Below are 22,103 nucleotides of genomic sequence, written 5' to 3' on the forward strand. Positions count from 1 at the left end.
CCAGGCCTTCCTGTCCTCTACCATTCCCTGGAGTCCATTTAAGCTTACACTGACTGCTTCAGTGACTCCATCCAGCCACCTCATTCTCTGTCGTCCCCTTCTTCTTTTGCCCTCAATCGCTCCCAGCATTAGGCTCTTCTCCAGGGACTCCTTTCTTCTCATGAGGTAGCCAAAGTAATTGAGTTTCATCTTCAGGATCTGGCATTCTAAGGAGCAGTCAGGGCTGATCCCCTGTAGTACTGACCGGTTTGTTTGCCTTGCAGTCGAAGGGACTCGCAAGAGTCTTCTCCAGCACCAGAGTTCAAAAGCCTCAATTCTTTGACGCTTGGCCTTCCTTATGGTCCAACTTTTGCAGCCATACATTGCAACTGGGAATACCATAGCCTTGACTAAACGCACTTTTGTTGGCAGGGTGATGCCTCTGCTTTTTAGGATGCTGTCTAGATTTGCCATAGCTTTCCTACCCAGGAGCAAGCGTCTTTTAATTTCTTTGCTGCAGTCCCCACCTGCAGTGATCTTGGAGCCCAGGAAAATAAAATCTGTCACTATCTCCATTTCTTCCCCATCTATTTGCCAGGAATTGACAACAAATAAAAATACAGCCGGAAATAATTATTTGTAAATGTAACTTAATAGTCTATTAACATGTCCCTTTCTGAGGTTGTCAAATGTATTTTGATGAAATGGACTATAAATAAAATTGGAAATTAGAAAAAAAAGATTCCACAATTAAAAAAAAGTCACCTAACATTCCTTTAATAAAGCAAAAAAACATACAGACACACCATTAGGTCTTCATTATCAACACCTGTAATTAGAGGCGGCAATGCCGATAAGATGATTATCCCATTGACTTACAATGGCAGGTTTGTTTTTAAATCATTACTAAACATTAGCATCTTTTATCTTACATTCCTAGATGCCATTCTATCCCATTGTTCACTTACTGAAGACCTAGACATCTCAAGGACATTCTGGTCAGACGTGGATCGAAACCTTCCTCTACATACAGATAAGATTAGAGCTGATAGTAAAACTAAGGCCGTAATGACCCTTGCAGTAACCCAGTTTGCTGTCTTTGCCTTTGCTCTCACATTTTTAGGGCTCTTTGAAACAGAGGAGGTACTTGATAAAATTGTTTGTGAATTGTATGCAATCCAGCCTTTTTGCCATCTGATAGATGCCAATTTCATTACGAGACCTGTAAAGAAACAGATTTGTGACTGCCGAAGGTGCGTTAGGTTTCAAAGAAGGAACGTGCTTTTCCTTGAACATTTTACAAGCTTGGGACACACAGATAAGCAGCTGCAGTTCTGGGTGCAGGAAAAGACCCCAGCTTCCAGTTTATTACCTCTTCCAACCCAAATGAGCTCCAATCGTTCCCATTTGGGTAATTAGAATGTCACCAGGGATCTCCACTGCTGTGATGAGCCAGTGGTTGAGGGGATACTAGAAGGAGTTAATAGAAAAAAAATGAATTCTATATTATGGAAGTATAAAGATATACAACCCCGCCCCCAAAAAAGGGTCAACATAAGGAGAATGTGCTCAAGCCTCTGTAGGGTAAAATGTGTTGTGAAATTAAATATTTATATTTATTAAAATTAAAAACACAAGGCTTGAAATATAGCCTCATTAAAATCCAAGTGTATATTCATACCAATGCTTCCGCTGACCAAATGCGTTTCGGCATCGCTGCCTTTATCAGTGGTCAGGCATAATAAATAAAGCAGCAGACATAAAATACAGGAACAAAAATGTTAAACATACAGTTGGCTCCCTTACCTACAGTGATATAATGTTAACTACTAGGCTTCAAAGCCCGTCCATAAGGATGGGCTTTGAAGGGGCCGGGGCAGCCCCCCCCGCCCCCCTTCCCCTCTGAAGCCTCCGCCCCCTCCCCCCCAAGTCCCCTGCCCGCCCCCCTCCCCTGAGAGTCCCCAGCTTCAGCACGGGCCTCGGAGCAGGCCCGCCGCGTCTCTGACATGGCGGGCCTGCTCTAAGGCCCGCGCCGAAGTCTCCACTTCCTGGCCCCTCCCCCACAAGTCCCCGGCTTTGGCATGGGCCTGCTCCGAGGGTCGTGCCTAAGTCTCCCCCGCTGCCCCCCCCGCTGGCCCGCCCTGCTCTGCGAGTCCCTGGGCTTCGAGGCGGGGCTCGGAGCAGGCCCGCCTCCTCCCTGAAGCGCCGGGCCTGCTCTGGGGCCTGGGCTGAAGCCTCCCCTTGGTGGCTGCCTACTTGGCGCGTCCCACGGGGAATGGCAGAGGGGCGAATCGGAAGGCGCAAAGCGCCTTCTGATTGGCCCTTCCGCTTGTCAGGCCAGGGGCCATTCTTTGACTCCTGTAAGCTATCCTGGACTGAGCCCACCCCTCTAGTGACCTTAACCGATTCTCTGGACCAGGCCAGATAAACTTCTTGGAGGCCTCTTATGTTTCTAAACCAGGCCCTGGTCCAGATGAGCACTTCCAGTGTCCTATGCATGTCCTATAGGAGCCTCAGCATACTTTGGAGAAAGGCTGGCAGTATTTACTATGAATGCTGTCTCCCATGTGCCTTAATGAAGAAGTGGGCTGGCTATGTGTTTGACAGAATGTTGTCCTTCCAACATTAATCAACTATGTGGGGAAATATTTGCATTTTCTAACATATTTTATTTTCTTACCTAACTGTAACCTGTGGTTGGTCACATGCAAGTATGGTTGACATACCTCCCAGTGTGGGGAGGGGTCTCCTGATGCCCAGTCCCACCTCTCTGGTGCTGTTCAGCTGGCCGGTGTGTAAGGGAATTACCCCCTCCCCCCAAAAAGAAAGGGACACTGAAAATTATACTGATATCTCTACATAACCTCGAAGTGACGTTAAGGGCAATGCTCTGTTGGGGGCAAAAACTCCATGGCAGGGTCAGATAGGTACTTTGCTGAAATACCTGGTGGCCTCCTTGTTTCTGGAAGCACCGCATCCCCTCAGCGGTTGCTTAGAGGCAACTGGAAACCCTAATCTGCAGTGTGGGTCACCCCCCCCTCCCTTTTTGGTTGATTGATTCCTTTCCTTGGCATATAAGGGATATGCTGTCTTGTACAATGCACTATTCTTAATATTGGCTCCATATTACACTCGATTTTTTTGACCAGGAGAAAACCATTATTCCTATTGAGATGTAATGTTTGGATTCAGTTTTTTTCATGTTTTATTTCTTTTTTTTAATTAAAAGACCAGAAAGGTTTATTTCTGGGTGTAAGCTTTCCTGTGTACACAGAGTTGTTCAGATCTCGAAAAGTGTGCATGCACCCAAACGCTTGTTCCCATAATAAAACTTTGATCTTAAAGATTCCACTGGACTCAAGCTTTATGATGAGATTATAAAAGACACTGGAGAGGGGCCAAAGATCAGAAGGTAAAGTGAACACAGATTCTGCAAAGATTACGTTAAGCCCGAAACTTTAGATAATTACAAACAAGCAGGGAAGTAAATTACTGCTCTTAGGCAGAAAAAATAAATCAATTGTCATTCTGCCAGGACAGAACTGGGTAGATGAAAGCCAATGAGGACTAATATTGAGAAGAGTAATACCCCCCATATATACACACCCTGGTATCTCTTTCTGTGTGTTATCTTCACTTAAGAGGGAGTAACTCTTAGGTAAGGCCTCTACCTGAGACCATGGACAGCTGCTCTTCATCAGAGTAGATACTGCTGGCTTTGGCAGTAGAAAACAGCAAGAATCCAGTAGCACCATAAAGATTAACAAAAATTTTGCCACAGGAGGATCTTTCAACAGTCACTGTTGAGTCCCTCAGGACTCCTGAGAGCCCTTCCCCAAATTTGTAAATTTTTAAGGTGCTACTGGAGTGGACTCTTGCTCTTTTCTCCAACTACAGACTTAACCATCTTGATCTCATACTGACTTTTTGATGGACCAAAAATTGACTGAGTTATAAAGAAGCTTCATGCAGCCCCTTGTTCAACATTTAGAATGAAAAGCATCAAGTACTAGAAAACAAACAGCTCTGATTCCCTACCGTATTCTGCGCAATTGTGCCACTTTAAGGCTTCTTGATCTGAAGAATATTTCAGGGATTTTTCAATGGGAAAAAGGTTGAGAAAGGCAGTTCTAGAATGATGTTTCATTTTTCAACCTTCTATGGCATTATTTCTGAGTGTTTGATTTGCTGACATCTTGAGTCCCTTTATATGTATAGACATTTCAGATAGTGTGTTCATTTAAGATCCTCACCTCAAAGCTATGAGGGGGCTCACTTATGGTCTGTCAAGTCACACCAACTGATAGCTTTCCAAGCCCATGAGAAGCAGACATGGCTTGCCATGGCCTTCTTCTTCAGAGCCTTTCTTGGTGGTCTCCCACCCAAGTGCCGATCCTGTTTAGCTTCTGAGATCTGATGACCTCATGCTCTTCCATGCTCCTTTGAAGTCTAGCTAATTTTCCTCTCTCCAGTCCGTAATTCCCTAACAAGAGGTATACTCAGCAATTCATCTGGTTCATTCCGAAGAAATATTCATAGTGATTCATTGCTTCCATTTGCACTTTTATTGAGACAGAACTTAAATAATATTTTGTGGCGGAACAGTCCTTCTCTGACTTGCAGGCCCTATTTCTTTCATTCATTCATTCATTCATTCATTCATTCATTCATTCATTCATTCATTCATTCATGCATGCATGCATGCATGCATGCATGCATGCATGCATGCATGCATGTATGTATGTATGTATGTATGTATGTATTTATTTATATGCCACTCTCCCCAAAGGCTCAGTGATTTCCACTGTGCCTTCCAAAGCTTTTCCAATAAATGAAAGGGCTTTTCTCTTTTTTTGTTCAACTGCTGCCACCACCTGGTCTTTGTAGGAATTGCCCACCAGGCTGGTCAGAGACTCCCAGCTTCCCTTCCAAGCTCTGAGGTCTTGCCTCTCTGTCTTCTGCTACTGAGTGCCTGGTTACCATGGGGACTGCCTTCTGCCTTACGTGTCCTGAGACATGAAAAAGCCAGTGGCTTGATGCCAAACACATCATCAGTTTTGATGTGGGAAATTTGATATTTATGCATGAAAGTACTAATAGATTTTATTTTTTATAGACAAAGGCTATTAGAAGAAGAAGAAGAAGAAGAAGAAGAAGAAGAGTTGGTTCTTATATGCTGCTTTTCCCTACCTGAAGGAGGCTCAAAGCGGCTTACAGTCGCCTTCCTATTCCTCTCCCCACAACAGACACCCTGTGGGGTGGGTGAGGCTGAGAGAGCACTGATATCACATTCATTCTCCAAAAGATTTATATAGTAGTAATACAGCTTTACAGCAGTCTGGCAGCAAATTATGTTCAATAATAAATCTTTATGACAGCCTTTTGTTTTATTTACATAGTACATGAGACAAGTTTCACAAATTTGAAGATTTAGGGAGGCGGAAAACTGATACCAGAATCTGAGTATAAAGCCACAGAATGTCAGCGAAAAAGGAAATCTTTGATGAAGTTAGGTTTAACAGTGAAACCAATGAAAGCATAAATTCAAATCCTTGAGACAAATTCAGAAGTAAAGCTTTTTATATCAATACTAGTAGGAAAGCCCATTGCATCCAGGAATGCAATGGGATCTAGCGGCATACCTGGAGGAGGGAAGTTAGGGCACGAGGCAGCCAGGGAGTAGGTCGGCGGCTGGGTGGGTGCTGCTCGACCAAGGGAGGTTGTAGGTGGGCCAGCGAGGGTGCGAGGCTTGCCCAGTGTGCACCTCCAGGTGGTGAGGGCACCACCGGGAAGCACTGGCACAGCATCAGGCCAAGGTGGGCGGCAGCCCAGGTGAGCAGCCACGTCGGCGTGGTCAGGCGGCCAGTGAGAGCCACCGGGACAACCCATATTTGAATCAACTGGGGAGATCGGGGAGCAAGCGGGCGGCAGTGATGGTGGGCTGGAAGGCCATTTGGGGGAGATGCGGTGGGCACAGCGGCGATGTACCAGAGGTGTGGGCGAAAGCCAGCAGTGGGCGGTCTCGACGGAGGGGCCTTTGTTGGTATGGTGGCTGGGTGGTGCAGTAGCTGGTAGGGAAGGGCCTCACCGAGGAGGAGCGGGCGCTGCAAGCAGCTGCTCCAGGGGCCATCCCAATCTGGATGCGCCCAGCTTTGCTGCGTGTGTCTGGATTGGCCTGCTCAGTTGGCTCCTGGAGGTGGGCGCTTCAGGGGCTGGCCTAATCCTGATGCACCCAGCAAAGCTGGATTGGCCCGCTGACCCAGACACCACCTGGACACCACCCAGACAGGGTGGCCCTTTGTGACCCGGACAGGGCCACCTACATGGCTGTTTCTAAAATATAAGAGCTATACTAATGGTAAGGATAGATGGGTTAATAACAGCACTAAGAAAAGGATGAGCTGCCTATGAATCGCTACATAACTGGTTTAATTTTCTAGTTGACATATGTATGTCTGAAGAGGAATTTTTTTTCCAAAGGAAAAGCACGGGGTGAGAGCCTACGGATCGCAAAGAAACGTTTGTGAACAGCTTTTCATTATTTTCAAGATTGATTCCTGAAAAGAAAACCGTGACTGAATTGCTTGCTGCACTAATAAACATTGAGCAGCACTGTTATTGTTCTGGAGGATTCTTGTCAGGCCTGAGTCAGACCGTTTCCGCATTAGTATACATACCTCATTTTAGCGTTGCTTTGGACTTCGATTGGATGATGCAAGTTGGTGCTCTGCTTTCTGCACTTGGGCCTTCCTCCCTTCCTTTTCCAGGCTGTAGTTCACCATATGTTTTCCACATTGGGGTCAGAAGGAGGCAGCCTCCCATAATGCTTTGCTCCTTTCCTCATTCCCAAACTTTTTTTTTTAATTGCCAAATGGTGCCTGATTGTACCTTTCTTTTAATCGTGCTCCTTCATTCCATGTCTCCTCCCTCCCCCCCAAGGTATTTTTTTTAAAGTTATTGCGTTACAACGCTGCATTGATATAACAAGAAAGACTGGGTTTCTTTTTTGTCTCTGGAGGATTGGAGAAGGCAGGCGAGCTTGCGGCCTGCTTCTGAGGGATAGATGGGGGGGGGAGTCCCTGCTGTAGATCATGGGTGGAAGAGAAAAGGAAAGGTGTAGCAATTGGGATTATTCTGCAATCGACTATCCTGAAAGAATTTTGGGAGAATATTTGGGGAGGAAATCATTAATGGGGAGAGAGCAGGTTCCGCCATAGAGAGGAGAGTCCCTGCTGTGGGGCCGCGGGGGAGGAAGGTGCCCTGATTCAAAGTGATTTCAGGCTTTGGGAATGCAGGCAGCATTGGGGGGGGGGGGGGTTATAGGAAAGTGCTCCTCTATCCTGGGTGGCAATAGAAAAAAAACATGCTCATTTTCCAGCTTCCCCAATTTTGTTAATATGTGGGAACCAACCTACCAATATGTATGCAGTTACATTCTCTTTTTCTGAGCAAAATTAAGTGAAGACCCCTGTCACCTTGCCCCCACCCCCACTTCCCAGCTATGCCCAATTAAAGCCTGGTTTGGAGATCTTTCCTGACTGTAAACCAGATTTCTTTCCCCAATTTCCCTTGACCAGTGAATGAGCAGTTTATCCATGCATGGACATTACTTCTTCCTGTCCCTTTGGAGTTGGTGGGAAAGTCTCTAGTCTGGAAATATTCTTATCAACGCTCCTTTCATGTGTTGTTCTCTGGCTGGTCCCCTCGGAGAAGGCATTCTCAAATATTGATAGGAGGGAGCATTTCAACCTTTGCTTAATACCACGCCCCATGAAGACATACAGGATGGGGTTGAGGCAGCTGTTGACAAAGGCCAGGCTGGATGTCAAAGGAATACCCATGATGAGGACTCGATGCAGTGTTTTGTCCTTGTAGGCTTGAACCTTAAGGAAAGCGAAAACATGATATGGGAACCAGCAAATGAAAAACGCCAGAATGACAGCGGTGATGACCTTGAACGGCTTGCTTGATTGGCTTAGGCGGTCCCTCCTGAGCTGCAGAACAATCGCTCCATAGCAAACAGTGATAACCATGAAGGGGATAGCAAAGGTCAAGATGAACTGGTTGATTACTGTGGCACGGTGGATGGTTTTTGCTTGTTCCTCATCACTACTGAATTCTCTATAGCACCCAACCACCTCCCCAACACGTATGGTCTTCCTGAATCGAAGGTTTGGAGAACTCAACGCCAGGGCCAGGATCCAAACACCCAAAGCCACAAAGGAAGCCAGGCGGAGGGTCCGGTGATTCCGAGCCCAGATGGGACATCTCACAGAAACACAACGGTCTATGCTAATGATCATGAGGAAGTAGACACTTGCATGGAGATTGACTAAGACCAGGGTGCTGCTGATCTTGCACATGGCCTCCCCAAAGGGCCAATGAAGGCCCAGGGCGAGGTGGACAATGTTCAATGGCAGGAAGAAGGTGAAGGTGAAATCTGCAATAGCTAAGTTGAGGAACCAGATGGTATTGACTGTCTTCTCCATGCAGAAGCCGATGATGCAAATGACTAGCCCATTTCCAATGCACCCAAATAAGAAGGTCAGGCTGTTGATGATCATGGAGAAGACGTGCAGCACATATTCTTGGTCCATAGGTTGTTCATTCATGAGACTAAAATTATCGTAGGCAAGAGTGGTGTTCTCCATTTTCTTTCAGGGACACTCTTCTTCACTCTCGTCTTCTGTCTTCTCCTGGATGAAAAACACAAGAATGTAAGTACTGTCTTGAGGGTTTCTGGTCATTGCCCACCTACTTGAGAAATCTGTACCCAACAGGAACAATGCAGCTACCTGTGGAGCTTCGCAAACAGTACATGAAAAGGATACTTTTGCTCTGTGCCCCAGAATCTGGTTGCTAGAAGCATCCTACCTCTGAATTAGAAAGTACAATTTAACTAGAGTAGGGAACAGTGGTCAATCAACCTGCCCTCCAAAACCTGCCTGAGGGACTGCTTGCCTGCTTATGTCCCCCACAAAGCTCTACAAGTGCGAATCTCTTGGAGGTCCCTGGTCCTAAGGAAGGGCGCCTGGCCTCAACTAGGGCCAGGGCCTTCTCAGTCCTAGCCCCAACCTGGTGGAATGAGCTCCCAGGAGAGCTGAGGGCCCTGACAGAGCTATCACAGTTCTGCAAATGCTGTAAAACATTTTCAGCATTTGCAGAACTGCAGCATTTGCAAATGCTGTAAAACAGAGCTCTTCCACCAGGTTTTGGGTGAGGCCAGTGCTAGTGCTAGGGATATCATGGCCCTCCTCAGGCTCAGTTGTATTACATCTACATCCCCACCTCTAGGGAGGTCTGCTCAAAGAAAGGATTTATACACTGCCAGTCTTTTGTAGTCATAGGGGGTTGAGAGCCTTGGGTAAAATGGGTTTCACGTGGGAGGTTATGTTGCAAGCCACTGCAAGTCTTCGGAAAGCAGCAAAATATGTCTAATGAATAATAATATGACTTGTTTTTCCTAGAGCCAGCTAAACTCTCAGCTAACACCACTTCTATCTTTGGCCACAATTCCCACAGGTTTCAGGGGTCGTTTAAGAGTAGCATCAGTCCAACGCTGTGGCAGAAAACATGTGTATTTAACACCCAGAATAAAATCCAAAATAATTTGGCTATAACACATAAAGGCAAAGCATTGTTAAACCCGACGTAACGTAAGTAAGCCCACATTCTAGTTGCATCAAAAGGCAGAATTATGGAGAAAAAATAAATGCCATATCAGGAAGCAGAAGAAAAGTTGTCTTTTTGTACCCCACTTTTCACTACCCGAAGGAGTCTCAAAGCAGTTTACAATCACCTTTCCTTCCTCTCCCCACAACAGACACCCTGTGAGGGAGGTGAGGCTGAGAGAGCTCTGAGAGAACTGTGACAGGCTCACGGTCACCCAGCCGGCTGCTTGTAGAGGAGGAGTGGGGAATCCAACCCAGATCTCCAGATTACAGGCCACTGCTCTTAACCATTACACCAAGCTGGCTCTCAGCAGAAAATAGACAATGACTTCTATTTTGAAATTCCTTGATGGGATAAATCATTGCTCCAGGCTGGAATATGGCTCTGTCCTCACACCTGAACCAAACAAATCAAACTGCTACTATTACTATTTCAAATGTATGTAAGCTCAGAAACAAAACCGATATGTCTTGAATTCAGTAGTATAGCGCTCCCACCGTTCCGAAGAGATGCGCTGCGCCACTAAGCTTGCCTCTGAACCAAAATCCCCACGCATCCAGAGGTACTTCCTACAAAAACAAGCATTCGTTCTGTCATTTGGTCCTGGTTTTTCTGGCACTGACCTGGAGCGAAGCAGAACAATGTCCCAGAGTCCGATTCAGGACTGCCTGCAGTTTAAGGAATCTGGAGAAGAGAAAAGAAGCCCGTTTACTGTCTTCGTCGTTTGCTGTTCTACCTTCCCCTCTTCCCTTTGCCGTTAATTCTATCCTTTATCTCACCATCAGAGGTTTGTTGGGGTTTGATAACCAGCCTCTAAGCATTGTGGGTTTGGGAGGGCAGGAAATTGGGTGGCGTTGGCAGTGCTGTGATGTGCAGTTTTCTGCATTTGTGTCGGTGTTGTTCATGTCCCTACACCTGCAGTGCCAAATAAGGCAACTGAATCTATGGGTCTCCTGACATGAAAGTTATAGGAAAAACACAGATTGCGTTCTTAAAAAAAAGATATGAAATTTTATTTATTTTATTTATTTAATTTATTTATTTAGAGCCCTGAAGGCTCAGGGCGGTTTACATTAAAACTAGTGAACGATACATGAACGATACATTTTTAAAACTAAAAATTATAAATATAAAGAATACAGAGGAAGAAAAAGGATTATAATGAATAATACATAAGTAACAGGTAATAAACACAACAAAACATATTGATCACAAAAGTGTTTCGAGCTAGCTAAAACAAAAGCCAAGAAATCCCTCTCCAGAAAATACAAAAAATCCTTATCCATCCATGATTCCTATATATAATTGGGAAACAGGCCTGGGGGTGGAGTGTGTCTGACAGTGTCCGGACTCGAATCTGGGCCAATGATTGGGCCGGCCCCTACACCACCCGCCCTCCCTGACTGCCCGCTCGCCTCTCGCCCGTGCACACACAGAGCTGCTGCGGAACTGGAGCTGGCACCTTGGGACAACATGATGCTCAGAGCAGGCCACCGCCACCGCCCAACATGAGTAGGCGCCGGGTTCATGCACCCACCACCGGCGGCAAGAAGGGCAGCAGCTGGCTCTGCCAACCAGGATTGGCAGTTGCCCACACCAGCCGCCACCACCACACACCACACTGCACGGGTTGCACCACCGACGGTCTGCACGCGCCCTCCGGAACCCCTGTGTTCCGTGCCACTGCACCACCGGGACTAGCTAGGTCCCGGAAACACTCCCCCCCCCCCTGAGGAGGCCACACCATTGGCGGCCGGTGCCAGCCGCAGCTGCCCCATCCTCCATGCTGCCACCTCCGCTGCCCCTGCATGCCCAGAGCCCCCACCGCTGCCTTGTACATTGCTGCCCATCCGAACCCAGCCTATGGCCCACATGCCCTCTGCACCACACCACCCCCACACGCTGCCTTTGGGGATGGGGCCTGCCGTGCGGAGGCCTCTCTGCGCCTCCACAGCAATCACCTCCCATGTACTCCCACTAGCGCCCGCTGCCTTCTGCCATGCAACTGCTTAGCTGCTAGTTGTTTAATAATTTTGTCTATCCACAAATCGTAAGAATAAGTCCCGGCACTCAGGGGATTCTTTTGGTGGTTTTCTGTTTGCTGAATTAGTCCACTTCGTTATTGTGCAAACTTTCTGATCTCCTCCAACTGTAAGTTCACATTGTGTTCTTCTTGATGCTTCCATCTTAATGCCAGTAATAATCTAGCTGCAAAGGTCTCATGGGGAAAAAATATAGCATGGTTAGGCAGATTAATTGGGAAGACACTTGGCAACATAAATTTAGCACCTAAGGGAACTCAATGCTTAAGATTTTCTCCGTTGCAACATGTATTTTTATACATTCTTGACAGCCAGCTTGGTGTAGTGGTTGGGAGTGTGGACTTCTAATCTGGTGAGCCGGGTTTTCCGCACTTCCCCACAAGCAACCAGCTGGGTGACCTTGGGCTCGCCACAGCACTGATAAAGCTGTTCTGACTGAGCAGGAATATCAGGGCTCTCTCAGCCTCACCCACCTCACAGGGTGTCTGTTGTGGGGAGAGGAATGGGAAGGCGACTGTAAGCCACTTTGAGACTCTTTCAAGGTAGAGAAAAGCGGCATATAAGAACCGTCATTATTTTTAAAAATACATTCACAAGACCACCACATGTGAAAGGAAAGCCCACCTCCAACAGTTCCCATCATATTGACTTGAAATTCTACGTATACCTTTAGGGGTCATATACCACCCATAAAACATTTGGTACCAATTTTCCCTCAATAACTGACATTTTGTTAATTGTACAATCTCACACTATAGCTGCTCCTTGTTATGTTCTTCTTTCATCAATGTGTCTCCTGGCATAGAGGTAAAAGTTATAGGGACAACATCCTGAGGTAATGCCCATTCTGAAGGGAAACTGAAGGGAACCATCCTTTTTCTAGGGTTATATCTAGGTCTACGTCCTTTTTATCTAGGTCTATATCTAGGTCTGTATCTACGTCCTTTTCTAGGGTTATATCCAGGACCATGCCCTCAGTTAGCTACAGCGTTTCACAGTTGACAACGTTTGATTTTCATGCTCCTATCAACCTACTGTGCTGTTAAAGACAGATGAGTGACAGAAGATTCTTAAGGCGGTGTGGAGCTATTGACTCCGCCCATGTTTCAGTGGAACCGAGCAACCCATATACAATTACCTTTGCTTTGCAGGGGGATACCACCCACGCTTCAGCCAGGACACTGACCAGAAGCCTTTTGGCATAAAACTGGCCATGGCCTTATTAACAACAGAGTGTTGCACAGCATGGGGGATCAGGATCCGGCCCACTTGTGGCCTACTGGCCACAAGGTAGCCCCTTGACATCAGCGGACAATGCCCATGTCCATCCGGCGAGGCCACCAGGATCCCTGGACCCCCAGTGGCTTGCTGGTTCCCCAGGGAGGAGGCAATGGTCAGGAATCCATCGAGGCATGAGCCCCTGCTGGGTTCCTTTGCCAGAAATGCGGCCCTGCCATCAAGGCCCCCTCATCCATGAGTGGGGAGGGGGGCATCTGGCTCCGCTTTCCCACAACCTCTTAGAGAAACCCCCTCTATTCAGTAGGCCAGCACGTGGGCATGGCCTGCTCCACAAACAGATCCACCCCATGCTCAAATGGCAGAACGCCATATAATCCCATTCTTTTAAAACATATAACACTAGTAAGAAGCCCGCTGTAAGCTGAATAGCAGCAGGTGCTAGTGGGATGACCGTTGAGGAGGAGGCAGCGATGGCGAGGCACGAAGAGGGCTGGCACTCCGCAGGCAACCTTTCTGTTGCAAGGTGGGGGGACAGCATGGGTCAGGCTCAGGGCTGGTGGGCCCCGAGTTGGCTGGTGGTGAGCACGCAAGTATCTGGAGAGAGATGCCTCCCATGGCGCAAAGTCCCTCGTGGCGCGGGCAGAGGCTCCTCGGAGGGCTCATGCTGTCGGCTACGTGCTCTGCGCGGTCTTGTGTGCCGCCTCCATGCTGTTGCCATTGCCGCCGGCTTCTCACATGGACTGCAGCCACCTCCTCGGTGGTGGCGGCTCCAGTGCCTCCCCCTGGCCGTCGTCTCCTCCTGCCTGCCATGGCAGCCTTCTCCTGGCTGCTGCCTCCTAGCCGCCGCAGCCCATGTGGAGCTCCACGAACTCGCAAGATACAGCAGCCAGGCTCCCGGAGAGGTGAGCAGCCGGGTAGGGAGGGCGATCACTCTTTTCAGCAATAACTTCACCATCTGCACTCCCAACCACTACACAAATTGAGGGTTGTGGTGCTATTCTAGCCGTATCAGATTACTTCCTCTCTTTTCTTGCCAAACATCCAGATTAGCTATGAGTACGTGGACTCTTGAACTATTGGTGGATTCTGGTTACTTAAGGCTATTTTAATCTTTGACAATTGAAAAAGTTAGAAAAAAGTTAAATTATTGATACAGAGTAAGGATTAGATTTAGAAAAGATGAGGAGCCAAGTCCGTTGCATTGGCCTCCCCCTCTCCCTGGGACTTGGAAAGGCTGCAGGCAGCTGTTAGGGAACTCACCAGCAGGGGCAGCTCTCACGCAGCAGGGATCTGCAGCCTCCGAGCCTCAGAGAGAAGTGGAAGGAGCAGGGGGTGGTCAGGGGTGGGGGACAGAAGGCGATTGGCTGGCTGCTGGAGAGACAGGCAAGTTGGTTGGAGGAGGAGGCACAGGGGTGGGACAGCCCCCCTGAGTGGCTGAGCAGCACTTAAGCCATGAGACAGGCTCCTCCTCCAAGGTCTTAACAGAATTATATTTTGTGGAACAGATGATGATTGATGCATTATGTGAGATTTCTGGGAGTATTTGACTTGTTTTTTTTTTTAATAATGCCAAGAAACAGTGAGACAAAAACCTGAAACCTTGTTTGTTCTTAAAATATTACTGACTATAATCATAAAAACATTAGGAACTTTGACAGTTTTAGCACTTGTTCTAACATGCAGGATTAATTTGCACTTGCCTGTCCTTCTTAACATATTTTTAACAAAGAGAACTATTCATTTTTTGCAATAGAAGATAAACGTTTTTGAAGGTTTTCGATTAGGTTTGCTGATTAGGGTTCAAAGAACGGAAGTCACACATCTCATTTCTGTTAGCAGATGTCAAGGTTGATAGACAGCCTCTAACAGAGAGATCCTGGAAATTCTACCACTCAGCATTTTTGAATAAGCAGTGTCGTATTCAGAGCCTTTAATCCAGATTACCTCATTGGATGCGGGAAGAAAAATCCCATTACGCTATCCTGGAAATCAAAGTCAGCTGCAATCTGTTTCAGTGCTTTTCCACATGCTTGACTTTCTCCTGATTTTCTTGGTAGTTCATCCCAGGGGTTCTGAGATCAGTGTGTTCCTACAAGGAACCCACCCTGGATGACCAGCATTAAGTTCCTTGCTCCTCCACATGCAGCCAGCTGCGCGACCTTGGGATAGAAGAAGAAGAGTTGGTTCTTATATGTTGCTTTTCTCTACCGGAAGCAGTCTCAAAGTGGCTTACAGTTGCCTTCCCTTTCCTCTCCCCACAACAGATACCCTGTGAGGGACGTAAGGCTGAGAGAGCCCAGGACAGCTTTGTCAGTGCTGTGGCGAGCTCAGGGTCACCCAGCCGGTTGCATGTGGGGGAGTGGGGAATCAAACCTGGCTTGCCAGATTAGAAGTCCGCGCTCCTAACCTCTACACCAAGCTGGCTAGTCACAGCCTTATGATAGGCTGTTCCCACAGAGCAGTCTCTCTCAGAGCTCTCTCAGCCTCACCCACCTCGCAGGGTGTTGGTTGTGGGGAGAGGAAGGAAAGGCCATTGTATGTTGCTTTGCGACTACTTCAGGCAGGAGTCTTCTTGTTCTTCTTTTGGCATCTGAAATCACTCCATTCTCCTAAATACAGGATAGATGGACTCATATTCTAGCTGTATCTGAAGAAGTGAGCATTGACTACTCAAAGCTCATGCCTTGCCCTAAATTTTATTAATCTTTAAGGTGCTCCTGGACCCTTGCTTTGTTTCTACTGGAAAAGACAATAATGGTAGAAAAATTTGAAGGCAGTAGGAAAAGAGGAATACTTCACCTAAGATGGACAGACTTAGGTCCATTCCGCACAGGTTTAATGTAGCAGGAGTGTGGCAAATTGTAATCGGTACTAATATGCAGTTAAGCACAACGTCATATACAATCTGCCACACTCCTGAAACAGTCCCGCTAGAAGCGCTTCATTATAGCGCTTCCAGGGAAATCCCAAAAAGTGGATTCACCCTCTGGAAAGCGCTACACTCTTGCAACCAATCTGCAACACTAGTGAAAAAGTTCTCTGTGTTACCATTGTTGTGGTTTCAGCAAAGTCCCTCCCCCTGGCTCTCTCCTCTGAACTTCCGGTGAAGCGATCACCATTTTTTTTTTCTTGGACCGAGCGGAGAGCAACAAACCAGCGAGCCTTCATTCACCCAGCGAGGCTTCTCCAGCTGCAGTCCCTCCACACAGCTGCTTTAAAGCTCGCCTCAAGTCACCAAGCACAACACAGCCCCATTTGCAAGTTCCCTTTATTTTCGGTCGAAAATCGTTCCTGTGCACGGGGGGGGGGGTCACTCGGGGGAGCGTGGCAATGATGAATCGGCAGCTCACAGGCCAGCTGCCAGCTACATGAGTCTCTACGTTAGGAGGAAGCAAGGAATCAAGGCATATTCATTGCAACGTGTTCTTAAAGGGAAAGGGGCTTTTCCGGAGCATGGTAACAACCACCCATTGGCTGCTCGTTTGATTGACGGCCAGGGGCGGGACAAAGCATGGCAAAAATCGCTTCCTTTCTAGCGATTTTTGCTGAGACCGGAAACCTGTGGGAAACGATTGAAACACAACTGCATTCCAATACAAAGGCAGGTATGCGTTACGCCAAATTCCACTATTTTAAATTCCGTTTTTTTCTTTCCGTAATCAATTTGCTACATTGATCCTGGTGTGGAATGGGCCTTAGTCAAGGAAGCTGTGGCTCTACATCGGCAAGACCTGAGAAAGTTGGTGAACCTTAGGACATTTGGGAGGCCATTCATCATTAGTATCCCAGTAAGTAGAAAGTGACGGAGGCAGTTCACACACACCAGAGCCACTACTGCTTCTGAATGACAAACTGTGTGTAAATGTTTATGTGTGTAGGGCTTTGTCCACACACTTGGAATCATTGGGCAAACACAGGGCCCCTTCAATACATCCAGGACATACAAGTGTAAGCACAAAGGGTCTTGTTCAAAAGTTATACTGGAGGTGAATTAGCGCAGAACCATCCGATGCCATTTGGCTCCCACTTGCAAGCATTTTACTTTGGAACAGTCCTTGAATTTGAAATGGCCCATTCCACAAATGTTGGCTAATGCCCTTTCAAGATGGTTTTGCAGCTGGATTTTCCTGTGCGAAACCGGAAAATCTGCTTCTATAGTGCGTTGAAAGTGCATTAGCCATTGTGTGCAGACTCATAAGGTCAAGTTCTCTGAGCCTTTAGAAAGGTTTCAAGATATTTTGACAATAAAATCTCAAAATCTACCTGCTTCCTCTGCCGTGGCATTTCATAAAGAGCACTTGCCAGGCGCAGGACAATTCCACCCTGTCATGGAGTAAATTGCTTTCGAAAACAGGAAACAGTCTGTATTTCAACACAGAACATTTTTATTCTGCAGAACAGACGGTCAAGGTCTTACAAATGTTTACATCATAAAAATCTGAATATCTTGGTAGTGGAAAAAAGGTGGGAAAAAAAGCAGAACAAAGAGAGGCGGAAGAGCAAAATGAGTGTATGAATATTTTTGACGTGTTTCTGTCATTATCATCTGCAATAAGAGATGTAAGCGTGCTCCAGGACTCTACTCCTTTTGAGCTGCAAGCCAAGAGTCTTGTGCGCTGTCACCTTCCAAGGGTGAAGAACTTGAATTTCATTCCGGTGGCATAAGCATAATCTGATGAGGCTCTGACTTTTGATGGAGCTTTCCTCCATTTCAAAAATGGTGATGTGGAAGACCAACCGATAAAGAAAAATCCTTAAAGAAGATGTCAAGAGTCAAAAAGCTAGTTGGAAGAACTGCCTGAGAACAGACTCAAGAAGGAATAGACTCAAGAATCCCTTCCCAAAAAAATGGGTCAAACATTTGACATTAGTGCAATTGACAAAATCCAAACCAAAAAAGAAACCTTATCAGTATTTTTTTGGACTATTCTTTCATTGGAATATAAATCCGAGTATTTGGGGGGTTATCTGAAATAATTGAGCCCCAGTAATCCCCAACACCCCCCTTCAAGGATCGCTGCCTTGTTGTGGCAAGGGGGCTTGCGTAGTTCAGTGAAGCTATGAGCTATGCCGTGCAGGGCCACCCAAGACGGACAGGTCATAGCTGAGAGCTCTGACAAAAGGTGATCCACTGGAGAAGGCAATGGCAAACCACTCCAGTATCTTTGCCATGAAAACTCTATGGACAGTTCCAATAGGCATAACGATATGACGCTGGAAGATGAGCCCCTCAGGTCGGAAGGTGTCCAATATGCTACTGGGGATGAGCAGACGGCTAGTACGAGTAGCGCCAGAATGAATGAAGCGGCTGGGCCAAAGCCGAAAGGACGCTCAGTTGTGGAAGTAACTGGTGGCGAAAAGACAGTCCGATGCTGTAAAGATTTTTATTCCATAGGAACCTGGAACGTCAGATCCATGAATCAAGGCAAGCTGGACGTGGTTAAACAAGAAATGAGAAGACTGAACATCGACATTTTAGGAATCAGTGAACTAAAATGGACAGGAATGGGTGAATTTAATTCAGATGACCATCAGGTATACTACTGTGGACAAGAATCTCGCAGAAGAAATGGAGTAGCATTCATAATCAATAAGAGAGTAGGAAAAGCAGTCTTGGGATACAATCCCCAAAATGACAGAATGATCTCAGTTCGAATCCAAGGCAAACCATTCAACATCACAGTGATCCAGGTCTACGCCCCAACCACTGCTGCTGAAGAGGATGAAGTTGATCAGTTCTATGAAGCCCTACAACACCTTCTAGAAGCAACGCCCAAAAATGATGTGCTTATCATCATGGGGGATTGGAATGCTAAAGTAGGAAGCCAAAAGATAACCGGGATAACAGGCAAGTTTGGCCTTGGAGTACAAAATGAAGCAGGGCACAGGCTGGTAGAATTTTGTCAAGAGAATACAATGGTCATAGCAAACACTCTTTTCCAGCAACCCAAGAGACGACTCTACACATGGACATCACCAGACGGTCAACACAGAAATCAGATTGACTATGTGCTCTGCAGCCAAAGATGGAAAAGTTCTATCCAGTCAATAAAAACAAGACCAGGAGCTGATTGTGGTTCAGATCATGAGCTTCTTGTTGCAAAATTTAGGCTTAAATTGAAGAAAGTAGGGAAAAGCACTAGGCCACTCAGGTATGAACTAAATCATATCCCTGACGAATACACAGTGGAGGTGACAAATAGATTTAAGGAATTAGATCTGATAGACAGAGTGCCTGAAGAACTATGGATGGAGGTTCGCAACATTGTACAAGAGGTAGCAACTAAAACCATCCCAAAGAAAAAGAAATGCAAGAAATCAAAATGGCTGTCTGAGGAAGCTTTACAAATAGCTAAGGAGAGAAGGGAAGTGAAAGGCAAGGGAGAAAGAGAAAGATACACCCAATTGAATGCAGAATTCCAGAGAAAAGCTAGAAGAGATAAGAATGCCTTCTTAAATGAACAGTGCAAACAAATAGAAGAAAACAATAGAATGGGGAGGACCAGAGATCTTTTCAAGAAAATTGGAGATATGAAGAGAACGTTTCATGCAAAGATGGGTATGATAAGGGACCAAAATGGTAGGGACCTCACAGAAGCAGAAGAGATCAAACAAAGGTGGCAAAATTATACAGAAGAACTATACAAGAGCGAGCTTAACATCCCTGATGACCACAATGGGGTAGTTACTGACCTGGAGCCAGACATCCTGGAATGTGAAGTCAAATGGGCCTTAGGAAGTCTGAGCAACAATAAAGCTAGTGGTAGTGACAGCATTCCAGTTGAACTATTCAAAATCTTAAAGGACGATGCAGTAAAAGTGCTACACTCAATATGCCAGCAAATTTGGAAAACTCAACAATGGCCACAGGATTGGAAAAGGTCAGTTTACATTCCAATCCCAAAGAAGGGCAATGCCAAAGAATGTTCAAACTACCGCACCATCGCACTAATTTCTCATGCTAGCAAAGTTATGCTCAAAATCCTACAAGCTAGGCTCCAGCAATATGTGGACCGAGAACTTCCAGAAGTACAGGCAGGATTTCGAAGAGGCAGAGGAACTAGAGATCAAATTGCCAACATACGCTGGATCATGGAGAAAGCTAGGGAGTACCAGAAGAACGTCTACTTCTGCTTCATTGACTATGCTAAAGCCTTTGATTGTGTGGAGCACAACAAATTGTGGCAAGTTCTTAAAGAGATGGGAATACCAGAGCATCTTATTTGTCTCTTGAGAAATTTATATGCAGGTCAAGAAGCAACAGTGAGAACTGAACATGGAATCACTGACTGGTTCAAAATTGAGAAAGGAGTTCGGCAAGGCTGTATACTGTCGCCTTGCCTATTTAACTTGTATGCAGAGCACATCATGAGAAATGCGGGATTAGAGGAGTCACAAATTGGGATCAAGATTGCAGGGAGAAATATCAACAACCTCAGATATGCAGATGATACCACTCTAATGGCAGAAAGTGAAGAGGAACTAAAGAGCCTGTTGATGCGGGTGAAGGAGGAGAGTGCCAAAGTTGGCTTGAAACTCAACATCAAGAAAACAAAGATCATGGCATCCGGCCCTCTCAATTCCTGGCAAATAGAAGGGGAAGAAATGGAGATAGTGACAGATTTTATTTTCCTGGGCTCCAAGATCACTGCAGATGGGGACTGCAGCAAAGAAATTAAAAGACGCTTGCTCCTGGGGAGGAAAGCTATGGCAAATCTAGACAGCATCCTAAAAAGCAGAGACATCACCCTGCCAACAAAAGTGCGTTTAGTCAAGGCTATGGTCTTCCCAGTTGCAATGTATGGCTGCGAAAGTTGGACCATAAGGAAGGCCGAGCGTCAAAGAATTGAGGCTTTTGAACTCTGGTGCTGGAGAAGACTCTTGCGAGTCCCTTGGACTGCAAGGCGAACAAACCGGTCAGTCCTAGAGGAGATCAGCCCTGACTGCTCTTTAGAAGGCCAGATCCTGAAGATGAAACTCAAATATTTTGGCCACCTCATGAGAAGGAAGGACTCCCTGGAGAAGAGCCTAATGCTGGGAGAGATCGAGGGCAAAAGAAGAAGGGGACGACAGAGAATGAGGTGGATGGATGGAGTCACTGAAGCAGTAGGTGCAAACTTAAATGGACTCCGGGGAATGGTAGAGGACAGGAAGGCCTGGAGGATCATTGTCCATGGGGTTGCGATGGGTCGGACACGACTTCGCACATAACAACAACAAAATCCCCAACACATTCAGAACTTTGGGGACCACCATATAGCCAAAGTTAATGGTCATTTAAAGGGATCATAGTCCCTTTAATCATTTTCTTGGTGAACTCACCAAAGGGACCGAAATCGCTTTAAACATCTTTCCCCTCTCTATTAAAACCAATGAGGGATGGGGGGACCTTCTTTGGGGGCCCATATCATTGGACCCTCTAGTCTGAAATTTTTGAAAGTTTGGGAGTGGGGATTTGAGGAGACGCATCACCTAATATCTCCAGATCAAGTCTGGCTTTTGGAGGGGGGTAGTGTTGTTTTCTATCCTCATGCATGTATGCATAAAAGGGAGTAATGTTGGATATAACTAAGAATGGATCTGGAGAATGAAGTATAACATTTGCAAGAATGGAATGAGAAAGAGAAGGAGAAAGTGAGAGTACAAGAGGGACAGAAAAATTTCCAAGTGTGTGCATCTTTTGTTTGTGTGATGTTTTTGCTTGTCAGTTTTAGCAAGGGAAATCCTTGCTTCAGTTTACCATTTTCTTCAATAAAGAGATTTCTTGTTTGCAGTGGATGTGCTTACTGGGAGTTGGATGGAGGCTTGATAACTTCTTGTGAAGCAGTAGTTTCTATGCTGAAACAGATAAAACAGATAAAAACAGATAAAACAATTCCATCTCCTTTGTTTAATTCCTCTCCTTCTTTTCCACACTGTTTCTTTTCAGTTTCTCCCCCCTTTCACCTTAATTTTTTTCCATCTCAGTTCTTGCATATTCCAACAAACTACACATCAAGCTATGTCCTCTGCAACTCAAAAGACAATATATGGGAAAGCAGATTGCTCTGTTAAAAGACATCATGGCTGCCCTATCTGAAAGAGTTATTGCCCCTTTATGATTGATTTAACACCTTCATGTAGTTAGACAGCAACAGAACAACCCATGATTACTCACCGAGAGGTGTCCTT

The 22,103-nt window shown here is 46.2% G+C and overlaps 2 protein-coding genes across 2 annotated transcripts in view; one reads left to right on the plus strand and one right to left on the minus strand.

The window, feature by feature from the left end:
- The window catches only part of LOC143837267 (putative G-protein coupled receptor 33), a 37,431-nt gene that overhangs the window by 6,698 nt on the left and 8,630 nt on the right, over positions 1 to 22,103 (plus strand). The window lies entirely within an intron of this gene.
- LOC143838981 (chemerin-like receptor 1) lies at positions 5,338 to 10,395 on the minus strand. The gene is made up of 2 exons (XM_077340868.1): positions 10,275 to 10,395; positions 5,338 to 8,675 (listed from the first exon to the last, which is right to left on the minus strand). The coding sequence occupies exon 2, from the start codon at positions 8,628 to 8,630 to the stop codon at positions 7,569 to 7,571; it is 1,062 nt and encodes a 353-aa protein (XP_077196983.1). The 5' UTR covers positions 8,631 to 8,675; positions 10,275 to 10,395; the 3' UTR covers positions 5,338 to 7,568.

The sequence above is a fragment of the Paroedura picta genome, chromosome 5, assembly GCF_049243985.1.
Source record: "Paroedura picta isolate Pp20150507F chromosome 5, Ppicta_v3.0, whole genome shotgun sequence".
Lineage (NCBI taxonomy): Eukaryota > Metazoa > Chordata > Lepidosauria > Squamata > Gekkonidae > Paroedura > Paroedura picta.